This window comes from Sinohyriopsis cumingii, chromosome 15 (genome assembly GCF_028554795.1).
Source record: "Sinohyriopsis cumingii isolate HCF-2022 chromosome 15, ASM2855479v2, whole genome shotgun sequence".
NCBI lineage: Eukaryota > Metazoa > Mollusca > Bivalvia > Unionida > Unionidae > Sinohyriopsis > Sinohyriopsis cumingii.
In genome coordinates this window covers 64,489,318-64,508,011 of record NC_142975.1, presented here as the reverse complement: position 1 = coordinate 64,508,011, position 18,694 = coordinate 64,489,318, and the positions used below count along the sequence as shown (strand labels likewise).

Here is an 18,694-nt window from a genome sequence, read left to right as displayed (position 1 = left end):
GAATGCCATGAGCAAATGAAATTTACAAAACGGATCGATATATTTCTATCCTTCGTGAGCCTGGGGTATATCAAGCGAACATCGGACATATTGTGATAATTTTCCATTGTTGACCGGTGTAATCATCTCATCAATGTATAATATCGTTTTTAATTATCTAGGTATTGGGGATCTGCTACTGATGTCAACCAATATATATATATATATATATATATATATATATATATATATATATATATATATATATATATATATATATATATATATATATATATCTGTCTCCTATAGCATATATGCTTTCCAACATATTATTATTATTATTATTATTATTATTATTATTATTATTCAGCCAGCTGTTGGCGCCAATGTGACAATCGACACGGGCATACTCCTAGATGAATCAACCCTTACCCTGACAGGCATTGTAGTGATCTCTAGTGGGAAGCTCGTATTCAGTCCTAACGTGGATATCACGCTAACAGTAAACTTTATAGAGATATCAGGAGAGGTCATCATTGGAAGTGAATCTTGTCTTCATCAAGGAAACGTTCATGTAACACTTGCCGGTAAGAACTGAATTTCCCAACATGTCATCGATTCATTTAATTGTTCTGCGTGTTATTCATATCTAAGATATTACTGCATATTACGTCTAAATAATAAATACTAGATTAGATGCAAAAGAGTTGAAGAAGCATGGCGAAATAAATTGATGAGATAGACAAAATAGAATAGTGTGATCTAATCTTTGACGCAAACGTATAGAAACTTTCAAATGCTAATTATGTACGTAATAGGTTCAAGCGTCAAAGTCTCATCGTATATTACTTTTACGACTAACAGACTAATGGCTGTTTATGAAAATAAGTTAATGGCAATATATCTACCATAGTTTTTGTATGATAGGTTGCATTTCACGTAACTGCGTATTAGTGTGATGTTAGAAGAGATGTTGGGGGAAAATAAACAGGAAATAATGCAAGTGCAAGAGATGAATAGATGAACTTATATCGGACAGGATATAGAGGACCGATAACAACAATGACGAATAACAATGACGAATATCGATTCATTTACCCATTTACCCATTTTTCTGTGTTTTTTGACAGGAAAGCGCGGTGATTTCCCAGAAATCGGAAAGTCAATTTTAGTGAAGAGCGGTGGTACACTGGAGGTTCATGGCAAGAGAAAGTTGTCCTGGACTAAACTGGATGGAACTCTACAGAAGCTCTCCAAATCAAACGGAATTCTTTATGATCATAGCGTATGTGTACAATTGAAAATATCCAGTAGATGTTTCTTCAGTGTCTTGTAGCATTCTTGTCCATTCGCGATCTAAGCGTTCTTCCGAATGGCAACCTTGTAACCAAACTGTCTTCAACACCGTCTGAGAGAGGGTGATCTTATTTGGTTTTTCATTACTGCAAAATTAGTATATTATGATTCTATTCCGTATACAGCCCTGATATGAAGTAGATTAGGTTAGTCTGACCTTGTTATGGGTAATTTGGAAACGCAATTTTATTCTACACCCTGTTTAACCAATTGAGGTCGGACGATCATATTTGGTCTTTTGTTTCGCAAAGATTGTGCATGACAAAGACCTTTTCTCAATGATAGATACAAGCCAGTGTTGGGGTCAAAGTCAAACCACTAATAGACCTATATCTGCTATTGGCTCCACCAGAATATTGTTTTTATCGTAACTTATCTTTGGGTGCATGTACAGATGCATTTCTGGTCAGTTTTGATAGAATAATCGGAAAACGGGAAAGAAATTATTCTTCCCAGTGCCGAATATAACTGACATCAGAGCCTTATTTACCTATATTCTTTCACAATCAAAGCGTTTAGTATCATGCTAATTATTAGAATTATTTATTGTCTTCCTCCAAGGAATATTCCTAACTGGTAAATTAGTTTTTTCTGAAGTGCATTTAACGTGCATATGTTTATTCCTTGACTGATGCTCAACAATCTATAAATCAAAGTAGAATATAAATATATTTAACAGTTTACTTATTTAGCCATCTCTACGTTTCCATCCATCTAGCTTGATCTTTACGATTAATTTTGTTATGTGTTTGTATTTCATCCCATCTATTTTTCACTGATTCGACAAAGAAATCTAGCTGTTCTGCTAAGCTTATTTGTCTTATCTCAGTTTTGTTATCTCAGTCCGGTCGTCTCGGTCATGGTGTTCATGCAATAGGAAATTCTTTTACAATGAAGATACCTTTGCTGTTTTCTGTTGTGCCTTACGGAGTTGTTATAAAATCTAACAACATCAACACCTACAACAACCGAAAACAACGAATACATATCATAACGAAATTCACTAATAAAGCAATTGAAGGTATCTGCAACTCTAATAACACAAAACCAAACCATTTTGAGACACGCACACACACATACACACACGACGTTGAGCTTTTTGATATAGTTCGAGGCACACAGGCTATACACATCGCTGGCTACAGAAATCCATACTCTCTGCAAAGCCGGCACAAAATCATCAATGTATTATGTCATGCTGGTTTTCTCAACTTTGTCCAACAACAACACTCCACACCAGATGACTCAGACACAGTAAAGCAATTTCGAATGACAACATCTGCACCTACCAACCAGACTGATAATTCATCAGGTCCCACGCTATTTCACAAGTAGATTTCCTTGTAGTATGTCATTGCAATAGCGATTGCTACATCTTTGCTATTTCCATGAAAGAAAATATAAATTTCCCAGAAAGTCATGAATTTGAAATCTCCTCAGCTACTACACACTTGATTAAAACTGTATCCAGTAGGCCTCTTGTAATGCAAAGTGTGGTGCCATTTTCTGCCATAGTACGTGTTCCAAATTGGCACTGTTGAAAGTTACATATTATCCATTTAAAATATTAATTATGTATAGTTATTCTAGTATGGCATACATCGATTCAATGTATTAATACAGTAATAATCTCAAATGTTTTTATGTTTCTATTTTCTCATGCGTAGAATATATGTACTTTTTGTCGACAGGTCTTCTAATTGATCTCATTAACATATTCATATTAATGTGCGGTATTGATATAGCTATAGCACGTTTCTCCAAACCGCTTGTTGTGTAATACTTCCAACACATAACAATTATGACTTTTTTCTTGATTTTGTTGCTGTTACGAGGAACGGCATATACAACTAGACTACACTTAGAAAATTATTCATATTTTCATAAATAGTATAAAACTTGATGACCTTTACATAACGTGAGAGGCTATACTATTAGCTCATTGATAATATGCGTGTTGCATTTGCTAGCTATATTGCAAGCATGCCGGGTACCATTAATTTAATTGAAAAAAGATGAGTGAGGAACACTATCTATGTCGGTGTTTGTACTAAGACAAGAAAATCCAGTCACGGGGTTACATTAGTTATCTCTCCGCGTGGCATAGCCTCGTGGGAGACAGAAATATAACCCTTTGACTGGGATTTCCTTGTCTCTGTTCAAACACCAACATAAATTCTATAAATATATATTAATCCATCCTTACATTCTCATTCAGGTGGATGGACCCAACGATCCTGACAGTTGGATGGACGCCCTTGTAGCATACGTCTTCGAAATCAATACCCTAAATCAGCCTGTGAAAAAGAAATTTGAAGTGTTTGGGTTTTACTCTTGGAATGAACTTAAAAAGCGGGATACTTTACGAAAAATGATTACAGGTACGCTTGAGCAATATCTGTCGACGTCAAGCTTTGCAAACAATTTTTTTCTTCTAATTTTAGGTTATAAAGAATTTAAATTAAATATGTAAAATCAAAAGGAGTATCCTTATTTGATTAAGTATAGAATTGTGCTTATTCATTTCATCCTTGGGTACATGAAATCCTTGTTTTAATACAGAATAGATAGAGCCTCCGATTATCTTGAGTGAAACTAAATCTGAACGATGACGTTATTATTATATGTGTGTGTTTCTCTTTTCACAGAATTAGCAAACAACGAGGTGCTTTTGTTCTCGCTGAGAAAGAATTTGATCTTGACCAATGATTTAACCGAAATCTACAACGCATTTGAAACTTTAGTTTTTGGAAGTGTGACAGGCACAAGCAAGCTGAAGACAGTCAGCAACAACATGAATGCATACGCAGCCTTGGTGTATAAAAGTAAAATTTCACATTTTAAAATAAACATAATTTGTAATAAATCGAGCCATCCTCCATGCAGAAATGAAATGTTTGTAGCCAAATTCAATTTCATTAGTAAATTATTATTAGTTTCACGACTCCCAGGCATTCTTAAATTTGATACAAATCCCAATACTACAAAAAATTCCAAACAAGTCCTTTGAATTTGCATTCATATAACGTGTTCAGGAACATTTCCAAATACCAAACAGCAACTTAAATTATGAATTGGAAAAATACGCGCACTTTTTTATAATTCATTGCTCCTAAGGAATGAGCAAAGTTTATCAGTGATTGTTTTACTTAATACAATAGAGAAATAGTATTAAATGGTTTATATGTGTCATTTATCTTCTCTATACATGATCCTAATAATATTATCTCCTTGCAAATGACCATTTTGATTCATTCTGCTTTGCTGTTTGCATGTCTGTGTATGTATGTATGTATGTATGTATGTATGTATGTATGTGTGTGTGTGTGTGTGTGTGCAAGCGTGCGTGCGTGCGTGCATGTATGTATGCGTGCCAGACCATAAACATTTTATACTATTGCAGCTTCCACTGGTGTAGTGGTGAAAGAGACAATCACTCCTCCATCCAGCTCAGGAAGTCTTGCCTCCGCTGAATTGACTCTTTGGGACAAAGGGCTGAAGTTTCTTGTGGAGAGCTTGACTGACACTGACGAATCCTGGAAAGCCAAACAGAATTTTTTCATCTTTACTACTTTTGCCGCCTATCCCATAATAACTCTCATCGATTATGTGACCACATGGAATATTGGTAATAATCAATTTGTTTGTTAGGACATGCATACATGGACTCAAAACCACTCTAAAATTTAAATACACCAGACATCAACAGCAAGCTCCTTAGCAGCATAGAGCTGTAATAAACCATTAGTTATCAATAGTTTTACCTAGCTCAGCTCAGTAAGTATTAGGACGTAGAAATAATCATAGAGGTTCGAATAGAAGGACATCATGCTTAGTTCAAAGGTAAGATGTGCCATAAGATTTAAGGTAAATGGATGCTAAGTGAATATAAAGAAAGAATTTGTAGAATTCCTCTTTGCATATTGATATGATGGCATACACAGTCTATTAGCCTGTCTGGAGGAATAATAATAATAATAATAATGAACGAGCGTGTACTTTAGATCTCATCCCATCTTATTAAAGGGGACAAGGTCGTTATTTCCTCCACTGATTATGATTGGAACCAGGCGGAAGAGGGGACAATAATAAAATGTTCTTCATGTAGCAACAAGCAAGTCAGGATAGACTGTAAGTAAACCTTTACGCTTTTGATAATTATAAACAATATCATCGTGCACTGTACATAATTGTAAATAGTTGCAATAGAAATCTAACTAGCAATTGACAAGGTAGAGATACACGTTGTTTTTTGTTGTGTTTTTTTGTGTTCTATAATACACCTTTAAAGGTAATAAACGTACGAAAATACATTGGACACGATGTTTATCTCTGACTGAAGTATTACTCACACCTTTATAGACGGTGTTAGTGTCTATCACTGTTTACAAATATTATTTAAGGAAAACAACTGCGCGCCAATGCCGAACAGCTTTAATAAGAAAAAAGTGATACACTTTCAGTGCATGTCAACACTTTCGTCTTCATAGTTTTGCATTTTATAGTAAGCAGGGTGGATACTAGGTCTGTACAAAAATAGGAGACAGTGGTGGTGCTCGTGCGGAATCTTCTACATACATTATTAAATGGTTGATTTCTTCGCATTACCAGTACCACCCCGTTACACTCACTGGGGCGGGGTAGAAGATGGAGTAGTAGACATGAGAGCAGAGGTGGCGCTGTTGAGCAGAAACATTATTTTTGAGGGCAAAATGGAGGCTAGTTGTTACGTCAATGATGCCAATAGTCCAGGAAAGTGCAGCAACTTCAACTATGACACGTTTGGGGGACACATCAAGGTACAAGCCGAATTTATATCATATACAATTTCAGCATATGTACATAATACTTGTCAGTAAATGTGATACATTCAGCTTATTGCCAGGAATTAACGCTAGATTCATTTTGACCATAAAATGTGGCCTTGTACATATTTACCATAAACATATATGTCATTAACAATATATTCTTCCTTGACATTACGTCATTAATAAATCCATAATCATGCATTTTCCTCGTAGAAGGTGGAATTCTGCTGCTATATATAGTTTAGACATATACATGCATGTACTTTGGTTTCATTTCAGTTTTTATACGGTTTTAAGAATGGGAGAGTAGAAGGAACTGAACTGTATCACATGGGACAACAGACCGATTTGGGTATGCGTGCTTAAAGCCGTGTTTGTTCACAATAAATACATGATTAAGGAAAATATTATCATTATCTCTCTGATCAATCTATCATACTGCTTTTGTAATAGCATGTTTTAAGTAAATAAGAAATTATTCTTAACTTTACACCGGCTATGATTATATCCGTACATTTAACGAAGTTTTCAAGAATGCGTTTCTTGTCTTTTTTCCCAATAGCCATATAGGATTACTTGTGATGTCTATGGCTTTTGTCGAAAATTTAAAACAAAAAGACAAAATACAAATAATAGCAATGCATTAAAGTTCAGAAAATCATACATGAATCTTCTGCATGTAATTTCCACAAGATATGTCAGAGAGGATTCCTTAAAACATCATCATTAAATTTACCAATTGCATTTGTAATATTCTGAGTTGCGCTTTTCTTTATTCTGTCTTTCTTCTAGCTTTAGTTAACTCGATGCTTTTATTGATTATACTAATGATGAGACGTTTGTTTTGTATGAGTATTGAGACGGTCAAGCCATAAAATTACTGACATAAATTGGATCAAGACATGTGACTGATATACATTTAAATATTTTAATTCGCGTTCCTTCCAGGTTCATATCCCGTTCACTTCCATATGTGCAAAGACACGAGAAATTACACCAACAGACCTTACGTCAAGGAGAACAGTATACACCATACCTTTGCTAGATGTGTAACTATCCATGGAACTCACGGTGTATTGGTAAGAGATCTCATTTTGTCAAATAAAAGTGAAACTTCTTTATATGTCATATTTATTACTTCCAAAATATTAGATGGGTATTTCCCTCACACCGTAATCGTTTAGACTCTACAATTTCTAGACGTCACAATTCTCATGCTAACCCCTTGAATACCAAAACTTGCGAATATGTTATTTACAAGACCTTTTGGGATAACAGGAACATTATTTTAGCTATTATCTGTAATTACTTAGAATCATATTGTTTCTCAGCTTTGTTTAAATGGTCGTCGAAATCATGCTTCTTAGCAACAATGCCACTTTAAAATTGAAAATTAGACTGAATAACTGGATCAAAATTTCAACAACGCAAATTTTAAAGTCATGTCCAATCGTTTGATTTCGGAAATTGTAAGTTACGCCTAAAAATCAGTTAGATATATTGCTCAGTTCTAGCTGTTCTTGTGACTTAGATCTGACTTTCCGCCTAAGCAGATTCAAATGTCACTAAATTTAGTCTTAAAGTTTAGTCTGTTTGTGGAGTTCAGAATGTTTGGTTCATTTGAGATCAAACTTATATTTCTTCTGATCAAACTTACATTTCTTCTGATTAAACTTAAATTTATTCTGATCAGACTTAAATGTCTTCTGATCAGACTTATATTTCGTCAAAATAAGTCTTAAATTTTGTCCAGACTCAAAATTTAGTTAATGTCTAAAATTTAAGCCAGTTTTAAACTTCGGCGTAAATGCGTAAATATTTGTTTAAACCTCTATTTATGTTCTGTAGGTGAAATCTGTGACAGGTTCAGGATTCTAAAATTCAGGTTTAGACTCGGTTATGTGTTGATTGATCTTATCCAGTCCAGGACTTGTATTGGTAAAAGCATCATGTTTGTACAGAACGCTCATTGCATGTAGAAATGAACCCGTTTCAGTCTAAAACAAAATTCCACTCGTAAAAGACTGTTCCGTTGTTTTTAGCGGACCCGCCCTCCATGCAAATGACAGAAAACTTTCCAACACAAACCTTCACTTGTTGAGTATATGGTGACAGTATCAGGACATTTGTATTGTATATATATCACGATACCAATTTTATACGCGAATATTAAGTAGTTAGGTCTCATTGATGGAAATAAAAACTAATTTGTGCATTTGAATTTTTGAAAGATAGTCAGATTACAGTGCAACTTGCAAAGTCTCCATTTTGATTATGCAAACAATAACCTAGATTTTAGTTTTTATGCGAACTGATCCATCGGTAGTACTTTGGAATTATTAAATAAATTATCACATCGCCAATATTTCATCTTATAGCTATCTATTAATTAATAAAGCAACTGAGTAGGCAGATCAAACCTTTGCTTCCAGAGACGATCACATTAAAATGTGTACTATATACAGTATAAATAAAATTTATTTACAACTAAATAGCTAAAAGCAAAACTCCTGTTTTAACTATAATTTGTGGCGTTTCCCTTGGGTCTTCTGGATATTCAATGATTTGGTACCTTGGTAACAAACCCGACTCCTGCGAAACATCTCATATTGCTAATTAATTTGTGTCACACAAACGGAAATGGTTCCGTTGAAACAAATCGAACAACTGCTGGGTTTTTGCATTGATAGCATGCCTGAATTGAATTGCGCGTCAGTTCGTGTGATATGATGTAAAGTTTGTTATCTTAAAATAGAACTGAATTAGGAGTTGATTTATAGACGATCGATAATATAAAGCGAAATGGACCGAATGTTACCTTATGTGTTGGTGATTTCAAAGTATTCAAAGCGTCAAAAACTTCGTTAAAGAAGAGAACATTTATACCCATTGAACAAAAGATCAAATGACCCATTATCATACATACTATCAAATGGCAGAGATGAAATCCCAGCAAATTGCCGGTAAATTCTCACATTTTCATGGGGGAAAAATCCATTGTGAATTCCGCTTCACACGGCATGATTTCTAACGTCCCTAAAATGTTCGTTATATTAGTTTTATGTACCATGGCCGCTCTTTATGACATCTACATTGGTATTCTAACTTTTGTTATATAAACGTATTTATTCATAATATGCTATACATCTTATTTCAATCGCTAAAGCCTCTCAAAATAAAATGCTTCCTCTGTGAAGAAATATTTTGGTTAATTTACACGCTGGCCATTTTCCTCCTGTCGTTAATGTCATTTTTAAAATGATCTCTATCAAGTCATGTCACGTTATTCTGCTGCTGACCCTGTCTGTATATAAATATTAATGAGTTATATTAATTATATTATAGGTCAAGGACAATGTTTGCTATCGTTCTCTTGGGCACTCTTACTTTCTGGAGGACGGTGGGGAAAAGTATAATACATTGGATGGGAATTTGGCTCTTGGAACCTTGAAGGCAAAGCTCATCCCATCTGATAGGTAAGTTTATTAGGCTATATTATAATAAACTTGTTATGTCGTAATGAATAACACAAAGTGCATCCTCAGAGTTAAACGTGTAGCTTTAGTTTGGAATCTTCTACTATGTTACTGAAAAAGGTAGCTTTTGTTTTTAATTTTAAATACATACGCATCGTGAACAAATGTGCCAAAATGTTTCAAACATTAATAAAAAAAATTGTGCTAAGTTATCTTATATTCATAAAACTATTGCAACAATTCAGTGAGTTTGTGGTTATCTTTTGCAAATTTTGCATTTGAATTATACAATGATTTGTTATGATTCTTTTTTCTTTAATTATTTTTCTTTCAGACAAGACATTGAAAATAAAGATACATTTTCTTACATAAATGAAAAAATTTCAATTTCTGATCTTTTTGTAGTGACCCTACATCCTACTGGATGACCAATCCTCTGAATTACCTAAAAAACAATGCTGGTGCTGGTGGCGAGGTATGTTGTTTTGTCCACGTGTTTAGCACGAATTTCATTCTTTTGAATACAGTTTGTAAAATCAGGAGCAACTCATTTTATGAAAAGAAAGTTCATCCTACAACGCACACAACTGATTAGTTAACTTACAAAATGGTTAAAATCATACAAACGTAGCTTTACAAAAATGTTCAAGTTGCTTCCTGCAAGAAGGCCGTTTTTATTCCTAACCTAAACCAAGATGATTCGATTATTTTGGGTGTTTTAAGTCTTATTGGTCTAATGAATTTTGTGAATACACGTTTTATTTCACCACAATTTTGATAAGCATGATTTTCATCAATTCAGGGGAAAGGAATTTGGTACATTTATCCAGAGTCACCTCTAGGTCCATCGGCTACGGAAAACTTTATGGCACCAGGGGAAGCTCGCCGCACAGCTATTTCCTTATTCGAAAACAACGTAGTACACGGATATGAATCTGTAAGTACTTTACAAAAACAAAACCTGGATTGTATTATGTTATTTAATAACGAATTCATTTAGTTTAATACCTGAAAAAGACATAAGCATTGAAACATTCAGAGTTGCATGCATTTACTCTTTGACAAATACAATGATGGGAGCACCATATTTGTATGTTTTAATTAAAGTAATTAGTTTTTTGGAAAATATGGACGGGAATTGATATAATCGGTAAAGAGGGAAACTGATAAGAATGCATTTTCGGTAACATATGCTTTCTTTATCAGAATCCATTACTCATGATTCGAGTATGTGACATTTGTTGACAACCCTGGAGAATGTTACATTACTTTGGTAAAGGATTTATCACATGCAGAAGGTAGCACTGTTTAGTGAATTTACTGCTGCTCCGTGTGTTTTGACACATTATAATTTATTTTTGAACTGTATTCTAACAGTACAAGCATGCTAAATGTTTTATATCTATTTAGGGTTTATTCATCGACAACAAATTAACATCTGATGGACAAATGGATTGCTGCAATGACTATCATCCACTGGAAGATCCAACCAATAGCAGTTCACCAGCTAAGAAAGTGAAATTGATTAGTTTAACAGGTAAAGGGGTCAATGACATACAAACGTAAATTCTAAATAGGGAAAGTAGAATAGAAGAAGTGAAACATATATAAATGAGCTGAAATGTTTGTAGCATTATATATATATATATATATATATATATATATATATATATATATATATATATATATATATATATATATATATATATATATAAGAAACTTTCTACGAACAGTAGAAAACTAGTATCTAGCTGGCCTATGCGCTTTCGACTCTTAATGAGTCTTTTTCAAAGGCAAATACAAAACATGGACAAAATAATCAAATAAAACAGACAAACCGTTGTCTTTGTAAACTTTACATGACTATGACTTGTTGCGGATGCTGAAATATATTTTATATTGACCTAGAAATCGATGAGCCATAGCGTCATCTGTTATGTAAATTATACCCCGGATATTTCATTGATATAGTTTTAACTATAGATTATTGGGTGACTAATAAGGAAATTTAGAGAATTATGGAAAAGCGAACATGCCGGCTGGATAAAGGTAACTTTAGTTGTGAATGGCTGTCTTTTTCTAGTCTTCTTGGTTTAACTTGGTTTAAATGTTCTAAGGCGGGGTATCCAGTTAGATTCCTTTTCTTTCCTGGTTTCGGAACTCCATTTGGGGTTGTGAGCCATGAAAAAGGAAAGAAAAGGATCCTGTATGTGTTCAAAGTCTTTCAGAATACTAATTATGTGGATGGTATTTTCTTTTCAAAACAATGTTTACACTTACCTATGTCAATGCAGCCTTCATTTCATTTGCTTTTGGATGAAATATACTTGCTGAGATTGCTCCACCTATTACGCTAACGATATCAGAGATAATTGTATTAAAACATATTTTGAGTATTTTCGGAACCTGTGATACGATAGAAATATGAAACCCTTACAAAGAAAGATAATTTGTGTGACTAAACAAATTCAGAAGAATTATTTTACTTGTATCATGCATGACTGGGCAATGACGTGAAAGATGTTTACGGTTGTCTTTTTCTAGCTTACAACAACTGGAACCAGAATGCATGGATTCGTGGTGGCTGGTTTGAAATGTCTAATTCATCGTAAGTGTTCGTCTTCCATTTGGTGTTGCGAAATCATGTGTATATATTATCGTTCCTATATTTTCGCATGTAACAAATATGCCCTTATAATAACTTTTCCCATCTTGATTGTGGGTGCCTTCGAAAGTTGCTCCTGCAAAAACTAAATAAAAGAGTAACCTGCATGCCAGGAGAAATAGATAGATATTGCCTTACATCTCAGGCATGGAAATTAATCTTTGATAAAGAAATCTGACCAGGCGCTCACCGTTATCGATCACAGCCATCTCACATATGTCTGCTTGGATTCGTATCTCGGGTTCGGCCAATGTGTGTATGTGAGAAAGCTTGCCAGTAGCTTCTCGATGGTTCTTTCAGGGGGTTTCCCGGGTTCTTCCTCCCTTATTAATATTGGGCGCCATGTATAGCCTATCTTGCGCTGAAAAATGGCGTTAAACCTTACAACAGCAAAAACCAACAAAAACAAGAATAACAACGAGAACTCCACTCATTTGCACTGAACCACACGTGCAATGTTTTCAGATAGATTTAAATTGCTTATAAAATGGACAAAATGTAATTTACTGTGGCAGATTATGTCAACCCAATCCTACCGCTTTCTCAAGTCACTTATACTTATATTTTCAGACTATGAATGTAAGGTGAAGCTACGAACAAAAGCGTTGGGTGTGAGTGCGTTCGACCGAAGATTTAGTTTAATCTTCTAAACTTCGATTCTGGAGGAAGTTGGCATATAACAAGAAGAACATATTATGTTCCTACGTTAATACCGGAAATAGTTCATCCTTTATACCAAACAAATAGCCTCACGATAACATATCATTATTTTGGTACCACACGGTGGAATAAATCCGGCATTAACGTAGGAAAATAAATCTCTATCTCTCTCTCTCTCATTCACCGTGTTCGTGTAAATCGTTTTACCTTTAATGTATATTTATTTCTTCCTGTTTGTGGTATATCAAGACGAAAAAGAGATTTTATCATTTCACAAATATATCTCTCTGAACATTTTATTTCCAGGCTTCTGGGCGGTCTTAGAGGTTTGACATATGCCAGGTGAGACACATACTTTTCTAAAGCTCTTCATTTCTAATTACATTTTTTTGAGAAGCATACGATTATTCGATAATTCACAGGTGATTTATGTGCATGGTTAATAATGACAGAAAGTGTGAGTTCTAAACTGTGAAATGAAAAGCAAATAATTTCCATGACGTATAGCTACATTACAGCATGTGTGACATAAAGACAAAACATTAAGATATTCTTAGGGTTAAAGTCCAGCTGTTTTGAGTCACAATGAATAGGGCAGCGACCCAGAAAAAAAGAAGAAATACGGTATGCTGCAATGCTTGTTATTTACTGGAGACTTTGCAAACACCAAATTAATTTTAGTCATATCCTAGACATATCATAAACAACAGGTTATCGATTATATCATGTCAGGAACCATTCACTACGGAAATATTAAAACATCACAATCGCTTCTTGTTTTGGTTTAGATCAAATCCGAAAGAACAGTTCATAAAAGACAGTGTTTTCATCGGCGAATCCGGCAATATTGGTGAACCAGCTATATTTACTTTCAATGGAAAGACAGTCAAATACCACCGATCAGTACCAACGGATAGGGCTTTGTAAGTGCTTTTAGTTTGTTTGCATCATATTTTTGCTCTGAATAATTGTCAGGAGAAATAATATTTAAGTTCTAAATTGTTAATCACGTATAACTCTCAAAAATCGACATTGATGCAAACGTCGCGCTGTGCGGCACGTCTCGTTGTGAAATCCTTGTACTGTATTGCTGCGTCGATCATTGTGCTATTCAATTATTCAAACTGGTTATACAATGCTCCCCTCTCGTGTTTAGACATACATTATCAGTTATGGCATTGTATTCTGACGATTGTTTCATGGTGCGGCTGAGTATTATTATATAAGAATAGAAAAGTAAGCTTATTAACAGTGTGAAATTGCATTTTCAAAAGTTGTCAATAGAAATGCTGTTAAATTAAGAGAAATTATTCATCTTGAAATAATATACAAAATTCAAGCAACTTGCTGAGATTCATGGCTTCGATACGCTATAACAGGGACAGTACTATAGTATTGTCTTTACAATGAGGGTCCGTTGGTTTTTGTGATTATATATGGAAAGATGGAACATGCCAACTACTATGTATCTTAACATAATCAGGTAAATACAATTTGTTATAAATCTATTTACTTTCATGAACCTCGATATTTTGGCAAGAAACATTGCATGGATATTCAAATTTAAATTCACATAAGGTAACCCAATAGGTGACAAGATATGTCAATGAGCAGAAAAGTAAAGGAGATCATTCTACTCCAGATTGTACCACAGCAATCACGAATATTCTTTATATTCCGTATACTCTTTAATTTATATTGCTACGATTGAATTGTCCTTCATTTCCTAGCATATATTATCGATGATAATATTGCTTAATGTGCGATTTCTAATCTAAACCTAAACCAAAGCTATCATGCAGTGTTTTCATAAGTTCATATATAATGCTACACAAAAAACAGCGACACAGCTCCGGTGGCATAGTGGTTAGAGCATCTGCCTTGGATGCGTAAGGTCGTGGGTTCAAACCCCGGCCGAGTCATACCAAAGACTTATAAAATTATACTCACAGCTGCTTCGTTAGGAGTTCAGCATTAAGAGGTCAGTGTTAGGACATTTCGGCTGGTGTCATGATAATGTGACTAGGTGTGGTATCATGCTACATGTTTGCGGCATAACGCCCCAGTTCTAGACATCACTATAAACTGCAACACTGCAGACATCGTATCGATATGACTGAATTTTTTGAAAGCTACCTTAAACATCCCAAACACACACACACACACACACATACACCCGCGCACACACACTACAAAATCAGCGGCACATAAAAGAAAGTAGGAAAATCAGGTGTAGACTACAGTGATTGAGTATTAATTAGTTTTGTTATTTTGAAACTTACTTCTCTTGCAGGACCAGTCCAAGGCAAGGATTTATCTACTCTGACGGACCAGTATTTGCGGAAAACATCTGGTTTAAGGGATACAAGAAAACACCTTACTACAACATGGGAGCTATAGGATTTCTGAGGCTAAATAGGTTTAGCAGTTCTACTGTTAATTCCATGAAGGCTGCCAAATTTGCATTTGTTGATGGGGTAAGTATTGTACATGACCGCCTCATTTAGTGCGAGTGACCGTTTCCTGTGTAATTGATATAACAGTTAATAATAACTACTAGTCGTCCGCTATCAATACATCGGTTTGATGAGAAGGTTTTGAGGGGACCATTAACGTATAGAAAGTCACAGTTATTCGGTTTCAGAAGTTTTGGACTGGATTAAACAGTGGATTAAAAACTAAGTCAGTCAAATTAATTATTAATCGAATCGGGACGAGATGAAATATCGGGACTAAGCTCTGCAGATCTAATTGCTAATATAAGGAGCCCTGTGTGACTTTAAAATATTTTAAGTTTTGTATATGGTTCATTTATTTTAGGATTTAGATATGCTTGGTCCCCTATGACTCCTTAAGACATTTTGCAAGAGCGCGTGTGGGAGAAAAAGGATAAGTGGAAACCCAAACAACATCTCTTTTTCTCTATTTCAGTCTTGAAATCGGAAATAGATCCAGCACATGAGAAACGTGCACCCACCTAATATCTGTTTGATAAGGTTTACGCAACAATAAGTAGAACTGTATTTGCTTTTGTATTTCTTCCAACTCAGGATTCTACAGGAAACTGGATCATAAATGGAGACCAGGAGGATGTTGGATTCGGAAATGAAGACGGCGACAAGGCTGCAACATTCCAAGATACGGACGGCTCTGTTTCTGGCGCTGCTAATAATCAGATTGTAAAACCATTTGATTACTATGTTACAAACCAATGCAGGAAGAGAGTAAACTGGGAAATGGCGATATGTCCACATGATTATGGAAAGGTAACGAATAAAACCATCGCAAAGTAAATTTTTGAACAAATGCATATTATAGTATAATACAATAATATTAATTAAATCAGATATCGTTTTATTTATTCAATACTGTCCTGCGAGGTATATTATATCCAGTTGATATTTCTGCCAAGAGAGAATCATTCGTAGCATATTTGAATTTTGCGACTCTATGTCCAATAATGTTTTATTTATTTGTATGTTATCAATTGGTAATGTATATAATAAACAATACATCATCACATGTATAGTCTGTCATGGGTCTTGATGCTAACAAATGATAATGGAGCGAAATGCATGACATGGCGATTATTTTGTCAAATAGAAAGCAAGATAATGGATTTGTTTTCAGAATACAAATGTATTTCTTATAACTTTTTTAAATCGTAACCTCCTAACAATTATAACCTCGAGTGAAAAGGTTTGACGCTACTCATAGACCTTCAAAAGTGCACCATTTTCATTCCTTAAAACAAAACTAAATATGAAACTTTCATATGACGTCAGTGTTTGGTAGAAATGTTGTGGCTTGTATATTATACATGCATCTATTGAGAACGTCTGTATCATCTCAAGCGGTTCCCCAGTCAAAGAGGTCACATTCTGATTTTAGATCCGTCCGAGGGTACCAGACAGAATTGAGGCTATAACAGATCCCATCATGACGCGGGTAGATACGGGGGCTGAGGAGCAGTTAACAGGAGTTGATTCAGCTGATTTTATGGTAATCTTGGGTGGATCCAAGAGATATATTCTTCACTGGAGCAGCCGAATTCCGAACCCTCTCAAAATATACAGTGATGGAATTGAAAAGTAAGATGCACATATACAATCAAACATGCGCACCCATATATGGCTGGTAGTAGGGGCTCCACTGATGACTTTGCGACACTCTCTCTATTTTACCCTGTTCTCCACTCCTTGTTGGGTCTTCGCAAAATCCATGCCTATCCACTCTTTGATGTTAAGACATCGATATTATCATCAGCGTTGCGCAGGATGGTGAGTGTTCTAATTCTAACGCTGATGCTGCCCTCGTTGTCTTCCTAGGCATCGGACATTATCCTTTCCAGATACACTTTATGTTGAAGAGAGTGGGTAAGAGGATGCACGCCTATTTCACTTTTACTTTGGTTGCTAGTTTCGAGAACTGCGCTAGTCGCCTTAAAATACATGTTTTCTATGGTGTTGATTCCTTTTGCGTCTATGTTGTATATCCTCCTGCTGGCCCACAAGGCCGCATGACATACCTTGTCGAAAGCTTCTTGACGTTAATGAGGACATGATAGAGGTTCTGGTGATGTTTCAGACATTTTTCGCAGAGGATTCTGAGGATAAAGGTCTGTTTTATAGTGCTACGTCCTGCTTTGAAACCAGCCTGTTTTCCAGCAATTATATGTTCTGCTTTTGGCTTGGTCTATTGAGGAATGTCTTAAGCATAACCATCTTTTGGTGGCTAATTAGGCTGATTGTTAGGTAGTTCTGGAAAAGATACAGAGGTAAACCATAGATGAATACATGACCTTATTCTGGTCAATACTAAAATGATACATTATTCTGCTAATACAATATTATATAACACTAAAGGGAAAACAAATACAGGCTTTTACAAAATGAGTTGCACATTAGAATTACAGTTTTAATAATTTAGAAAGAGAACATGTAAACTAAACATTAAATAATAAATTAGCACGGTAAATGTAAACAAATAAATGAAATAAAAGAAATGAAAAGCACTCGATGCACGATATTTCATTTAAATACCCCAAAATAACGATATATAAATAAATTGTTACAAATATGAACTGAAACTCTTATTCAGTTCTGAATGGGTGGAGTATGACCTCGTTCCTGCCTGGTTGAGCACAAATATGACATATATATTATTATTTCAGACGCTTTAGTAGAAAGAGGATTTAATATCACGTTAAAATCATAATATAATTTTATTTCAGAGATAAGTGGGTAACATTTGGAGTTTGTCTTCCTCGAGGAGTATCATTTGACCTTTACTCCTACTTTCCACACTGGGCCCCGACTTTGAGTAGTTGGATAGCAGCAAGCAGTATTGCCGATTTGGAAAGCACAATTAATGATGGCAAGAAATATTACTACGATAGCACAAATGGATATGTAGCCTATATTTGTTGTACTGTCTATAACAATAACGCAGTTTACAAAATAAAGGAAAGCTCTGCTCACATTAGTTTTGCTCAATATATGTAACATGTTGGACACGATAAAGCTAAAGCTATTTGGTTCATGCTGACAACAGCTATAATTGATAATTGTAAAGATGATTAAAACTATTAATCGTCCTACGTCGTGGAAGCTAACCCCCTCTGTTGCAAACAATTATATTTTCCCTCCGTTCATCCCTCGGTTCATTTATCCGTCTACTCACACTTCTTGTAATCAGCGTAGCCTTGCAACCATTATACACAGCACGTTGCAATTTGTTGGCAAAATTGA

At 34.9% G+C, this 18,694-nt stretch overlaps 1 protein-coding gene across 1 annotated transcript in view; it reads left to right on the top strand.

The window, feature by feature from the left end:
- Nucleotides 1–17,104, top strand: part of LOC149781955 (cell surface hyaluronidase-like) — a 37,863-nt gene extending 20,759 nt beyond the window's left edge. Inside the window, exons 2-15 of the mRNA XM_089935047.1 lie at nucleotides 350–566; nucleotides 1,110–1,264; nucleotides 3,554–3,716; nucleotides 4,739–4,963; nucleotides 5,947–6,134; nucleotides 6,423–6,495; nucleotides 7,092–7,222; nucleotides 9,489–9,619; nucleotides 10,025–10,094; nucleotides 11,030–11,156; nucleotides 12,164–12,227; nucleotides 15,238–15,421; nucleotides 15,995–16,210; nucleotides 16,836–17,104. Coding sequence (XP_089791173.1) covers nucleotides 350–566; nucleotides 1,110–1,264; nucleotides 3,554–3,716; nucleotides 4,739–4,963; nucleotides 5,947–6,134; nucleotides 6,423–6,495; nucleotides 7,092–7,222; nucleotides 9,489–9,619; nucleotides 10,025–10,094; nucleotides 11,030–11,156; nucleotides 12,164–12,227; nucleotides 15,238–15,421; nucleotides 15,995–16,210; nucleotides 16,836–17,039 — 2,148 coding nt within the window. The 3' untranslated portion in view covers nucleotides 17,040–17,104. The remainder of the gene's footprint in view (nucleotides 1–349; nucleotides 567–1,109; nucleotides 1,265–3,553; nucleotides 3,717–4,738; nucleotides 4,964–5,946; nucleotides 6,135–6,422; nucleotides 6,496–7,091; nucleotides 7,223–9,488; nucleotides 9,620–10,024; nucleotides 10,095–11,029; nucleotides 11,157–12,163; nucleotides 12,228–15,237; nucleotides 15,422–15,994; nucleotides 16,211–16,835) is intronic.
- The last annotated feature ends 1,590 nt before the right edge of the window (nucleotides 17,105–18,694 follow it).